This window comes from Callorhinchus milii, unplaced genomic scaffold (genome assembly GCF_018977255.1).
Source record: "Callorhinchus milii isolate IMCB2004 unplaced genomic scaffold, IMCB_Cmil_1.0 Scaffold10, whole genome shotgun sequence".
In the NCBI taxonomy this organism is placed as follows: Eukaryota; Metazoa; Chordata; class Chondrichthyes; order Chimaeriformes; family Callorhinchidae; genus Callorhinchus; species Callorhinchus milii.
Genome location: NW_024704751.1, coordinates 3,088,261 through 3,101,466, shown reverse-complemented (window position 1 = coordinate 3,101,466; position 13,206 = coordinate 3,088,261). Strand labels below are relative to the sequence as shown.

The following is a 13,206-nucleotide window of genomic DNA, read 5'->3' as shown; positions in this document are numbered from 1 at the left end:
TAGGGTGTTTTTTTTTAAATTTCTATTTGAGAGGAAAATAATAAAAATCTGAATTTTTATGCACTTTTTCAGTCAGAATAGACAAATACACAGTTGCTGGACATTGATTGTTCTTAGCCTTGTTTTTTTAATATTAGCCTCTTGAACAAATCAAATCTTAAAGTGGTGTTTATTTCCTATTAATGAGATGTGTCGTATCCTTATTGTAACAGTCCTTGGGAGTTGCAAATTGTGCATCTTGTCGCTTTGGCGCAGTGTTTCCCAAACTGGTGGCACTGCCACAAAGAATTGGTTTAGTGGCATGGTTATTTGGGCAGAGCAAGCTGGCCCCATTGAATAAGCTGTGGCTCAGACTTGAAAAGAGTTGTTTCACAGAGGACCTTATAGAAGTACGTAAAATGTTTAATCCCGTAGAGAATGTAAACCTTGAACAATACTTGATAAGTATCAAAAAATACTTGCAGATACGTCAAGGTAGCAGGTTAAGAAATCACAGGAACTGCTTCAGTAAACGGCAATTTTTAGAATTTACATTCATAAGTATTCCTTTACTCACAATGTTGTCAACATCTGATGTTACTTGGAAGGGTGACAGAGGCCAAGACACTTGCCTCCATCACTCTTCCTAGTAAATGCTTGACGCTGAAACAAGAAAACAATAAAGTTGTTATTCTGAAAGGATCCGATGAAATGGGCCAAAGGACCTTAATTCCAAACCTCTGTTGTAGTCCTGAATAAGTTAGCTGGATGAGGGCAGCTGAAAGCTGTCATGTCATTGGTGTCTGCCGCCTGCTTTAGAAACTGCAGCTCTCTGGATTGGAAGTCCTTGGAAGCAGATTGGTGTGTAATTATATAGGCAACATTTTCTGTTATTAGGGAAGTTACTTTAATTTTGAAAACCATTCTGTAATGAAGTTTGTGCTGAGGACCTTTTATATGCTTGTATCAAGAGTATGGAGTTGTTTTAGGTTGCTACCTTTTGTGGATAAGAAGCTATCATTTTAAGATAATCAGTGAAGGAGCAAAAGGAAAGATTGGTACGATTTTTAAAAAAAAAAAACCAACATAGAGTTGTTAGGATGTGGAATTTTCTGCCTTGTACGGTAGTTGAGGCACAATCCATATTAGCTTTTGAGAGGAAACAAAATTAATACCGTTAAAAGTACTAAACTGCATGAGTATATGGAAAAGGCAAGTCAATGGGACTGAATGGATTTTTCTTTCAAAGAGTGAATACAGACATGATCAGCTGAATGAATGGCCCTATTTACAAATTTCAGTGGTTCTTTAAGCCTGAAAGAATTGGGAACCTGTGGTGAATATGCAGAGTTATCTACTTGTGAGACACTGCTGTGCGCAATTGGCTGCTGCGTTTCACCCACAAAATATAGTCAATTCACTTTATAGTATATTCTGTGAAGCGCTTTGAGACGTCTCGAAGATTTGATAAAGCGCTACATCAAATGCAAGGATTATTCTTATTATTATTTCAAAGTTTAAAATGTTCTTTTAAATTGTGATTAAGATTCATAATGGCACTAAGTTTTAAATCCGCTCTTTGTGCAGTATAATAACCATATTCCATTAAGACGAGAAGAAATAAATATCATAATTTTTTAATTACTCCCTCAAACTATTTGATAAATTCCAATGTGACCATTTCTTTGGCTTTTTAATAAAAAAAATGAGAAACCATATTAAAACACTCCTTTTAAACATGCTTGTCTAAGGTTGTACAATGGGAAAAAATATTAATACCATTTTAATTTTCATGTTTTTCAGTAAAATTGGAGTGTACATTTAGGTGGGGTGGGGGAGGGGGGCAAAGGTGAAAATATTTTGGGGTGAAGTGTGGCTGGCACAGAACAGTTTGGGAAACACTGATGTAGGGAATATTATTTAAGTATGGCCCATATTGTGACATAAAGTTGGAAGCTTACCTCAAAAGTAGTGTTTGAATAGAAAGGCTTTTGAAAGGTGTTTAATTGTATGGTAAATACAGTGAAAACAATGTTTATAGCATTGGGGTACACATCTTTGAACTCTGTTGAGCACCATAGCCCAAATTCCACTGATTTAGTTTGGAATATTTGTTTTAATTCCTTGTTTGTGATCTCCCCATACTGCGTACAATTCTACACCACGTGAAGATGGTCACAACTACCTACTATTGCTACTTGCAATTAGTTCAGGAAGCAAGAGCAGTAAGTGTCTCACTTTTTGGCACTTAATTTGTTATGTTTTTACTACCAATGGGTATCAGCGAGGGAGAATTCTTCATATCTGTGAACCTAACTAAATGGACCACATTCTGCCGTGTTGGATTTGTAAGATTATATTTGCGATGCTTAATATTTTTAAGGCTTTTAATTAATCTCATAAGGCATGATGGGGGCTGGTTGTCTCAAACAACTAGTTTAGCAGGAGTTAAAAGATATCTTGGCTGGACCTTGTAACATTCTCCTTTTTCAAGGCCAAGAAACACAATGACTGCAGAACAACTCCCTAAAGGTGTCTATCAGTCCGAATCTCTTACAGAGTTGATGCTTGCGAAATAAAATGCTTCTTTCCGAACTGGTATTGGGCACCAACGTTGATAACCTGCATTTTGGTAATGACGTTCAAGTGGTTATTGCAAGTTTTCTTCTTATGTTCAGAGCAGTTTTGGTTTATTTTGTTTGCTTCACCCGTCTTACTAAAAAACAGAATACCTTTGTTACCTTGACTGGAATAGAAAACGTACTAGCAAATAAAAAATGAAAGTTTTTTTTAATATAGCTACCTCTAGCAGTAGTAGTTATACGGATATTTGATGTTTACTCTTTTTCACGTTGGACACTTGCTGTGTATTTGTTTGTTTCACACTGTAGTCTGTTTTGCACAATGGTGTTGAATTGGTACTACAGAACCGACGGAACAGGTAATCTTTTGTATTTGTCTATCGCTGGTAATGTACGCTCCCAATGCTTAAAAGTGCCAACCCCAGTCGGTAGAAAAAGAATACGTAAAAGGTTACAAAGGGAAGTAAGCGATTGTTAAGAAACAGATGGATGTGAAAGAACAGGATTGGATTAGTTAATCCAGAACTAAATTTTTTTTCTATTGAGTATTTGTTTTGGAATCTTTAATCTCATGTATTTAGGCCAGGAATTGCACCATTTCTGTTGGACACCCGTTGACTGGCCGAAGCATTGTTGTCCCTTAATCTTTAGGAAGCAGTCGAAATGAAGTGGAGTGAATTGGATTATATTGGCTGAAAGTACAATAGTGTTGATCAGATTATTTGTGGGTGCCTCGGCTGTTATAATATGTTGCAAACCTTTCATTTCATAACCCATTTGTTAATGTATATTTAGCGTCACCTGTACGGATAGGTAGCAGCTGTATAACATGGCTACTCTAACATTGATCGGTGGTGCTTTGTCTTCTGCTTTATTTTCTGTGCTTATTGGCTGCTGTCGTTCACATGATCAGACGCCAACCAGTCACTGTTTTGCATGGCAGTGGGCTTCTGTTGCTGTAAGTATGACTCATAGTAACTACCACAGAAAAGCAATTAGACCTCAGCCTTTTCTGTGCTTAGTTACGCTAGTAAACACAATGTAATCCCATCTAGGTCTGAGTACGTAGCATGCATCCACCTTCTCAACAAATAAAGTCTTTAACTGTTGGAAAAGATCTGATTGCATTTAAACAGCTCCTTTTCTGCCATGCATTTACTAATGTTTCACACTTTATTCCATTGCTTTATGTAAAACAATTGGATGTGCATAGTGGTTTTAATAAGCACTACATATTGAAATAAGTGTCTTGTTAGTTTTGAAGTGAAGAAATTCGGTACATTCAAAACTGGAACAATATGTTAATAATTCATTAAATATTCAGGTAGTTGGTAGGAAGCAATGAGAAAAATTGGCTTATTTTTATGATTTTCTTTTTTTTTCTCTATTTCAGAGTCTTACATTCAAGGAGAAAATGACGAGCCTTAAATTTAAAGAAAAACCAACAGATTCTGAAACCCGAAGTTACAAATACCTGTTGTTGGCTATTGTGAAATTAATCCATGGAGACCCCAAGCTCATGTTGCATGTAAGTACAGTGTTAGAGGTAAGTGTGAGAAGAAGTATAGTATGAAAAGGCGTTGCTTTTTTATTAGCCTAACGAGAGAAATTTTTAAAAAACTTTTCTATTAAACTGTCACTATTAATATTTCTTCAATCATATGGGGTGGCGCGTTTAAGGCTTAGCGTTTACCATGTCCATTTATCACCTAATCTTAAATTCAAAAATACCTTCTCATGGAATATTGCCATCCAGGCGGTTCATCAAGCCCTGGTAAAGCTTTGGAGAGACAGAAAGTTAGGATTCTACTCACACACACCAGATGGGAACACGAAGCACAAATAGCGTTAAGTATGATGGGTACTTCAAGCACTGCAGAAACTACGAGACGAATGAGTGCCTAATGCAGGTTACTTAATTTGCTGCCACCAAAACATCAGTTGAGATTCAGTGTCTGGAAAGAGTCCACACTTTTGTCAAATGGAAATATTTGAGCAATTTAGTGAAAATGTTGACCGGCATCACCTCGGTCCAGTCAAGTTGATCTGGAAAGCACAAGGGAGATCTGGAAGATCGACAATCATCCATTCTGGAAGTAGATAGCTTGCATTAAAAAAAACAGTGTGATTGTTGTTATCAATTGCTGCCAATTTCAGTGCACTCACTGGTATTTGCACTTTTATAGTGCCTTATGTCAACGTCTCTGAACACTCCATAGGAGATTCCTGTCAGGTGTAGTGACTGTATTTGTAGAATGCAGTAACTATCTGCACCACCAAGGTCCACAACAATCATGAGGTAAATGAACAAGTAATCGGTAGGATTGTTGGCTCGGGAGAATATATTGAGGTGATTGATTAGAATCCATGTATTAGGATTCTGCTGTGCACATCCAGAATACGAAAGCGCTGAATGTGCTTTTTGTCTTTATTCTTGTAGTCGAGTGATTGCAGTTCTCTGTAATAAAACGGCTATCAAAGACTTCAGTGGAGAGAGAAGTTTGCAAGCAATTAAGAAACTTTAAACTTTTGGACTGAAATTGTGGAAATGGCACAGGACTCCTTGGTGGTGGAAAATATCAATTTTCCAGGAAGACATTCATCAAGTAACTTGAATCATTCCTAACAAAACCATGTGCAACCAATTTGATCATGTGTTGATATACTGCACTCTGCACTGTGATGTGAGTGAGAAGATGTAGGATGTCAGCATAAACGTATGAGTAGATATTGTGGATAAATAATTTCCTCCGATAAAGAAATATGCAGAGAAGGCTGTAAAATAGATACTTAGCAACAAACGAGATTTGCGTTGTGGACTGGAGTTTACAATTGTTACAATTTCACAACTTTTTTTCAAACTGGTCTCCTTTGCTTCCTCTTTGACTTAAAACAAATATTTTTGATGTGCAGAATCCAGGGAAGCCAGGACATGAAATTCAGAGCAGCACTGTTGAGTTGATAATTGGGTTAGTGCAGCTTGTTCCACAGACCAGCATGCCTGAGATTGGGCAGGAAGCCATGGAGGTAAGGATGCAGGTGCCATATTCCAATCAATTGCTTGACAATATTCTTTTTGTTATGAAGCATTTCAGATTTAAGAAAACCTGTTTCATGTATGGTTTCAGTATACCAATATGCATTGATGAATCTAATTGCCAGGAGATGCTAGGGTTGGATCAAAGGCTATTGTTAGGTCAGGTTTGCACTGATGTTTCACTGACATAATATCCACATCTGGAGGTGGTTGCATTTTCATGTATGGTCAACTGGGTGATAGAAGACATTTTACTGTGTATGGTACCATTTCAACAAAATAAGTACAAGTTCACCCACAAAGCTCTGCAGAGCTGCTTATTCAGAAGTAGTGTCCACAGCTAGTGTCTGCTGTCCACAAATATCAGGAGTTTCTGTTGCTGTATTTTAATAAATTATAACCATTGTAACCCTTCTTGTCACCAAATTTGTTCCACCTCTTTTGGACGTTTTACCAAGCTAGATATAAAAAATGGTTACCTGGTTTAAAAATAGATTTTGGATTAGACAAAGCACACAAACTATAATTATAACTTGGATGTTTATTCTAATAATAAGTAACATGTTGGTCTAAAACCACATGACTAGGGTTTGTTTGTGAAAATGTCATAATTATGTTCCGTTACTATTTTCTGTATTTTTATTAAAAGATGTGACATCCTTGCTGCATTGGGAGGCAGATTATGTATTTAAAAAAAAAACTAATATTCAGTTTTTACTTGTATTTTTAGTCCAAAAAATAGCTTAAATGCCACGTGAACACAGTGAAACTCAATGGCTCTGTCATTACAGCTTTAGCTTCCTACCCCAGACAATCACAGATCACATCTTAGCGTTTCCTTTAACTTTAATCCTATAATCAGTAATTTTGTACAATGCTAGATTTTAGCTGGGTGGATGGGTCATCTTGTGATTGATCAACTAACATTGCCTCCCCAAAAAACATGGGGAGGTTTATGACACTAACATTTTGGCAACAAGCTTATTAAAATGTTTTGTTTGAGATGGCAATATTAAAAATGAGAGCAGAAATATCAATATTGGATAGTGACAATGTAACATAGGTAATTGTTTCCAAGTGCAAACAGCTATGCAGCATCACCTTCCCCTCAGCCTTAGCTTTAAAAGTCGCAATTCCTTCCTACGGATTAATTATACTTATTTGAGGAAAAAGACACAATTCATTCTGACTAAGGGCGAAACTGAGAAACGCCCAGGAAATGAGCAGTTTAAAGATACTGGAAACTTCAGGGCTTCGCATGTTCCAATTCTACAGCTGTCAGGCTTTGATACCAGTGGGAAGCTTGACACTATACCACCCTCCCCACAGAGAGAAAGTAAGGAAAATGAGCTGGTGAATCACCCACAGCATAGCTGGCATAGCTAGCTATGAAGCCTACCCACTTGATGCAAGAGGGCTGTGTGGGAGGATTCTTTATGGTGGCATAACTAGTTTAATGAACATGCTGTGCCACACATCGTAAGAGACAGATTCAATCTTTGCCAGGACCCTACATTTGGTTCAATTCTCAGTCTCAGCTTTGTTGCTGTGAGTAAGTAAAGAGCAGAGATCAGGCAGGAGAGGAGCAATCGGTCAGAACATCTCTGGTTAGCTGGCCACATTCAGGTACCTCTCAGAGACTCTCGTCAAGTCGGGGAGCATGTTGTCTGCTGCGATAGTTATTGACATCAAACATAACTATACTGCAGTGACTTATCTTTGCTGAAGGATAAAAGGCATTACTGTTGGCTCTTAGTGCTTACGGAGTGCTTAATATTCTTCACAGCTTTATTGCTGCGCTATTTATCCAAGGCCGCATGTATTAAATACAGTGGACCTGACTTTGGCACAGATAGTTGAAAGTGCTGAGACCTCTGGACCTGGCACTGGGCAAAGTTTTTGAGTGCGCTGAAATCCCCCTGTATCTAGTTACAGTTTGTCCATTCTGTTCTAGGCTTTGTTGGTTCTTCATCAACCAGAAAATATAGAGTTATGGAACCCAGATGCCCCAATTGAAACGTTCTGGGATATAAGGTAAATCAGTTTGGTGAAAACAGATATACTGTGAACTTCATGATTTTTGTTTAATATATTATTAGTCCTATCCATTTTTTGCAAAGTAAAAGTTGTGTTTTTTTTATTTGTTGGATGCCCTGTTTATTTGGCACTGTTGGGTAATCGAGGTGCATAGAATTACATAGGTAATAAAATTGAGATTTATTTTGAAGCCCGCAATAAACTTTCCACCGTGAAATGGCCTACTTGTTTTTTTTTAAAAAAAGGAATTGTACTCATGCAACTGAAGGGTGATCGGTGCTGGATAAGAAGTGGGAAACAATGATGAGCTAATCGCTCTGAGATACTAACTATCCTGCGTGGAGGATGATATATAAGTACAAGTTGTTGTTGGAAGGGTGATTCAAAGTGCTTCGTAGGATCCACTAAAGTGCAATGCTGTTGTATTTTGTGGATGAACATGCACAGCAGCCGCCAAGTAGCCTATTTTATCTGGGGATTTTTGGCCAGGACACCGGGAGAAGACACCTTTTTCTTTTCGGCATAGGATTTAAGTGCTCCTTTGCATCCACTCTATACTTGAGCAAATTCTCAGAAAAACTAAATTGTTGAAAGTTTTATTTCATTTCTAAAAAGTCTTCATCTGTGCCGACAGCTCTCAGGTTCTATTTTTCATCTGTAAGAAATTGATCGCTCACCAGATGCTCAACAGCACAGAGATTCTCAAGTGGTTGCGGGAGATTCTAATTTGTCGGAATAAGTTTCTGCTGAAGAACAAGGTAACAAACAATTTCAAAATTTCTTTGTGGGAATTTTACTTCTAATAGTTTATTTTACAATTGCTAAAAGTTGTAATTATGGCCCACAAATTAAAGAAAATGAACAGTGATAGCATATGTCTATGGAAACTCCTAAGAATTCAACAAGTCTGAGTTAAAATTTGAAGCAGTTGTTAAAGCTGCAGCCTATCTGATCTTCACGCTCAGTTTGAAATGCAGATTGTATGAAGATATAATGTCTGAATGGATTGTTAGTTGCATTAATAATTGTATTCTGTATTATTGGCAAGTTAAGAAGACAGACTGCAAGTAGCCATTGTTTGTACCATCATTTATTTTGCAGTGTATCTCAATTATAAAACCAATCCAGGACAGTAGGATGAAATGTACTTATTCATGCATCCTTTAGTTTCTATACGTGCAAATAGACTTGTAATTATTTGATGAAAGGCGTTCTTCAGTATAACACAATATCTAATTATTTGATGGTTTAAAAAAAACCTAAAGCAGTCTTACAGTTTGAATTTTACAAGAAAAGGGTTATTGGACTAATTCTGTCTTAATGTAGGAGAGCGCCACTCTCGGCAGTGGAATCCCTATCTGTCGTCAAGCACAGACAAAACTGGAAGTAGCCCTGTACATGTTCCTATGGAGTCCCGACATTGAAGCAGTCCTTGTGGCCATGTCATGTTTTCGCCACCTCTGTGAGGAGGCTGATATTAGGTGTGGAGTGGATGATGTCGCTGTCCAGATCATCTTGCCAAATTACAATACCTTCATGGAGTTTGCATCAGTCAGCAACATGATGTCCACGGGTAAGTGATGATGATAAGAAAGCACTGTTTTCTTTCACCTCCAACGCATCGCCCATCTCTACCAATATCTCACCCCAAAAGCTGCCGAAACCCTGATCCCTGCCTTTGTCACCTCTCGGCTGGACTATTCAAATGCCCTCCTCGCCGGTCGGTGTCCCCTCCACTCCATTCATAAAATCCAGGTCATTCAGAATTCTGCCGCCCGCATTTTTACCCGGACCAAACGCCGCTCCCCGATTACCCCAGTCCTTGCCAGACTTCACTGGCCGCTTGTCCCAGAGAGGATCGATTTCAAAATCCTCACTTTTGTTTTCAAATCTTTCCACTCCTTTGCACCTCCCTACCTCTCTGATCTCCTCTCTCCTCACCATTGCCTTCGCTCCACCGGGTCTGTCCCCTGATTCCTCCGCTCCACCATTGGTGACCGTGCCTTCAGCCACTACGCCCCGAGGCTCTGGAACTCCCTTCCTCACTCCCTTCGCCTCGCCCCCTCTCTTCCTACTTTCAGGTCTCGGCTAAAGACCTTTCTTTTCGACCGCGCTTTTGGTCACCTTCTTCCCCCTCTCCCAGGCTCCTCCCCCTCCCCCAGCTAGGCCCCGGGATCCATTATTGTGAAGCGCTCTTGAGACGCCATCCGGTGTGGAGGGCGTTATATAAATCCAAGTTGTTGTTGTCCTTCAAGGTTGGACTCGAGACCTTTCTCTTCGACCGTGCGTTTGGTCTCCCTCCCACCTCTCTGCCTTCCCTCACCCCTACACCACCCCCCCTCCCCAATGCTCGGGCCCCGACATCTGACTGTTCAGCGCTTTGGGACGTCCTCCCAACGTGAAAGGTGCTCTATAAATGCTCTATATATGTCGGCTCTGGAACTCCATCCCCCCGTCCTTCGCCTTGCTTCTTCCCTTTCCTCCTTCAAGGCCGGTCTCAAGACCTTTCTCTTCAACCGTGCCTTCAGCTCCCCTCTCGACTCTCTATCCCCTCCTCGCTCCCTCCCTTCCCTCCCCTCACCCTGACCATTTCCCCCCCTGCTCGGGTCCTGACCCAACTGTCCAGCGCCTTGGGACGCCCTCCCGACGTGAAAGGCGCTCTATAAATAAAATCTTGTTGTTGTAGGTTGCTTTTGAAAATCACTGGAAAGCATCAGAAACCATTTGCTTCTTCAAAAATTAATGTCTGGTGTCAGCAACTAAAAAGGCATGGATCATAGCAGCTGAAACTGAGGGGATGATGATCCATGCATTTTTAGTTACTGAACAGGTAGTCTAGACATCTCAGCTAGCCTCACTCCGTGACCAGCAAATGACAAAGGCTCATGCTTTTCCTGTTCAGTTAAGACATATTTTCCTTGTCTAAATTGAAACACTGAGCTAAACATAATATTATATAACCTCATGTTTTTTTTTAACGAAATGCAGGGAGAGCAGCTCTTCAGAAAAGGGTGATGGCATTGCTGAGGAGAATAGAGCATCCAACAGCAGGCAATACAGAGGTAAGTTTATAACTGTTCATTTTCTCAGTTGTTTGCAGCTGCAAAATTGACATATCTAAGATATTAAAATCTATGACAATATTTGACAAGATCGTTTGATTGCTGTTGAACAGAGGTACTAGTGGTAAACTTGCTGTTGGTATTAACTGTGCTGTGAAAGTTTGCTTATTTTACTGTTGCATTTTGTAATTAATAATAATAATTTTGAATTTACTTAGGGCCTCATATTAAAATAAACATGTTGCCCCCTCTGCTTTTAGGCCTGGGAAGATACATATACAAAGTGGGAACAAGCTACCAAGTTGATTCTGAATTATCCTAAAACTAAAATCGAGGATGGGCAGGTAAGGGCAAGGAACACAGTGCAAGTGGACACAAGTCCCAATACAACCATCCATTGACAGATTAATGTTTAATTGCTTTCAGGCTGCAAGGGAATGGAGATATCACCCATATTCACAGCAAGATCTTTTTTCAAAAGATTTAGTTGCATTGTTGGAACAGTACAGATTGAGCTATAACTTAGCTGAGAGTGATTTATGCTGAAACTGGGTGGCAAAACGTTTTCTGTCTCCAGGATTTGGGATTCTTTAAATATCACTAGTTTGCATGGAAAATCCATGGAGCTAAATCTCAGCTCAAACTTTGCTACACTTACAGTGACACAGCTCTGTATTGTTGATGTTTCTTGTGACATCACAAGACATAATGCACCCTTTTGATCTTAAACAATGAAAACATTTTCTGTTGAGGGGAAGGCTCTCAGGCGTTTTGACCCTTTCTCTGGTCTTTCTGCATCTAGTTCTGGCTAAAATTTGGGCAGGGATCTTACTCCCAGATCCTGCTAGTTGAGGATCCAACTTGATCACCTCACTACATAGCAATATGGTTGGGTATATCCATTGGTATTCCATAGGACTTAAAGATGGGGCTTAGGTGCCTGCCTTTTATCTACCATGTTTTCTAATTTACCAGTCCCAAAGGTTACTTATTACATTTTAGTTTAAATGTTTCCCAGGTACTCTCTCTTTCTGTCTTCAACTCTGAAAGGATTGGCTGTAAAGCTTTGACGTTTACATAAATCTTGCTGCTTTGTGATTGTACTTTCGTGCTGAAATGTACAAAAAAAGGAAACGTTCTGCTCATTTGAAATCCAGGTGATCAGACCTGGGATGAAGGCCTATTAACTTACATCAGGTGAAGGTTTACATTTTGAATAAACATAATGGAATGAAAGACACTTTGATTGATCACAGGATCTGAATAGTTTATGATCCTAATTGGTGTTGCAGCATTTATGTAACAACTGGAATGTAACTGTCACATCGGTCATTTCCAATTTACTTTTGCGCGTTGAGTTAATACACCCACTGGCCACTTAACTAAGTGGTTGCTGCTACGAAATGAGCAGTTTTGAAGTACATTGTATTAATGCAACAACAACTTTACATTTATATTGCGCCTTCCATTTCAGAAGGATGTCACAACAACAACAGCTTGCATTCATATAACGCCCTTCACGCGTAATAGGGTCTCAGAGCGTTTCAAGGCGCTGGTCAGTTCAGGGTTTGCACCCGAACTAGGGATGGGCAATCTGTTAAAGGTAGCACCCTCTTGGAGAAGGAGATAATTCAGAACCAGAGCAAATTGGATTGAGTTAAGCCATTATTTGCAAATATTGTATGTATATTCTGTTGTTAACTGAACTTTTTTCTAATTCATGATTCCTTGAGCAGGAAACTTTGGTTCTCTTTGGTCTACATCTTCTATAATATGGACTGAAAATTCCTTCCACATTTAGGTGACGGAAAGTCTTCATAAGACAATTGTCAAGCGCCGAATGTCCCATGTAAGTGGTGGTGGCTCCATAGACCTCACGGATACAGATTCTCTGCAGGAGTGGATTAACATGACTGGCTTCCTGTGTGCCATAGGAGGTGTCTGTCTTCAGCATCGCAGCAACCCAGGCTTAGCAACGTACAGCCCTCCAATGGGGCCTGTCAGTGAAAGGAAAGGTTCCATGATATCCATGGTCTCAACTGAAGGAAATACAGAGACTCCTGTTAGCAAGTTCCTAGAACGCCTGCTTACTCTGATGGTATGCAATCATGAAAAAGTGGGACTTCAAATTAGGACTAACATAAAAGACTTGGTTGGACTAGAATTGAGCCCTGTACTTTATCCAATGCTCTTCAACAAGCTGAAGAATTGCATCAGCAGGTTTTTTGACTTGCAAGGTCAGGTGAGTGTCTTCAGTAAATTAACTGATTTGATATTGATATTTCACAGCGATAAAATATGTCTTTGAGATGCTTGTTGTTGTCGTCTCTGAATTTTAATGCCAGGTTGGAGAAGGGGAAAGGGAAAATTCTATTTAAAGCACAGCCATCTCTAAAAGCCACTGGCCTTCACTTCCTTGAGTGGTTGGTGCAGTAACATTGTGCTGTAAATGAAGCTTGCATTTATAACTGCCTGATCACAACCATCCTTCCTTCTTCCTCATTGACCA

General features: G+C 39.5%; 1 protein-coding gene across 1 annotated transcript in view; it reads left to right on the top strand.

The window, feature by feature from the left end:
- nf1a (neurofibromin 1a) overlaps positions 1-13,206 on the top strand; it is a 158,088-nt gene that overhangs the window by 50,311 nt on the left and 94,571 nt on the right. Inside the window, exons 13-20 of the mRNA XM_042338430.1 lie at positions 3,955-4,089; positions 5,475-5,588; positions 7,553-7,632; positions 8,270-8,393; positions 8,962-9,208; positions 10,624-10,697; positions 10,958-11,041; positions 12,499-12,939. Of these exons, the coding sequence (XP_042194364.1) occupies positions 3,955-4,089; positions 5,475-5,588; positions 7,553-7,632; positions 8,270-8,393; positions 8,962-9,208; positions 10,624-10,697; positions 10,958-11,041; positions 12,499-12,939 (1,299 nt within the window). The remainder of the gene's footprint in view (positions 1-3,954; positions 4,090-5,474; positions 5,589-7,552; positions 7,633-8,269; positions 8,394-8,961; positions 9,209-10,623; positions 10,698-10,957; positions 11,042-12,498; positions 12,940-13,206) is intronic.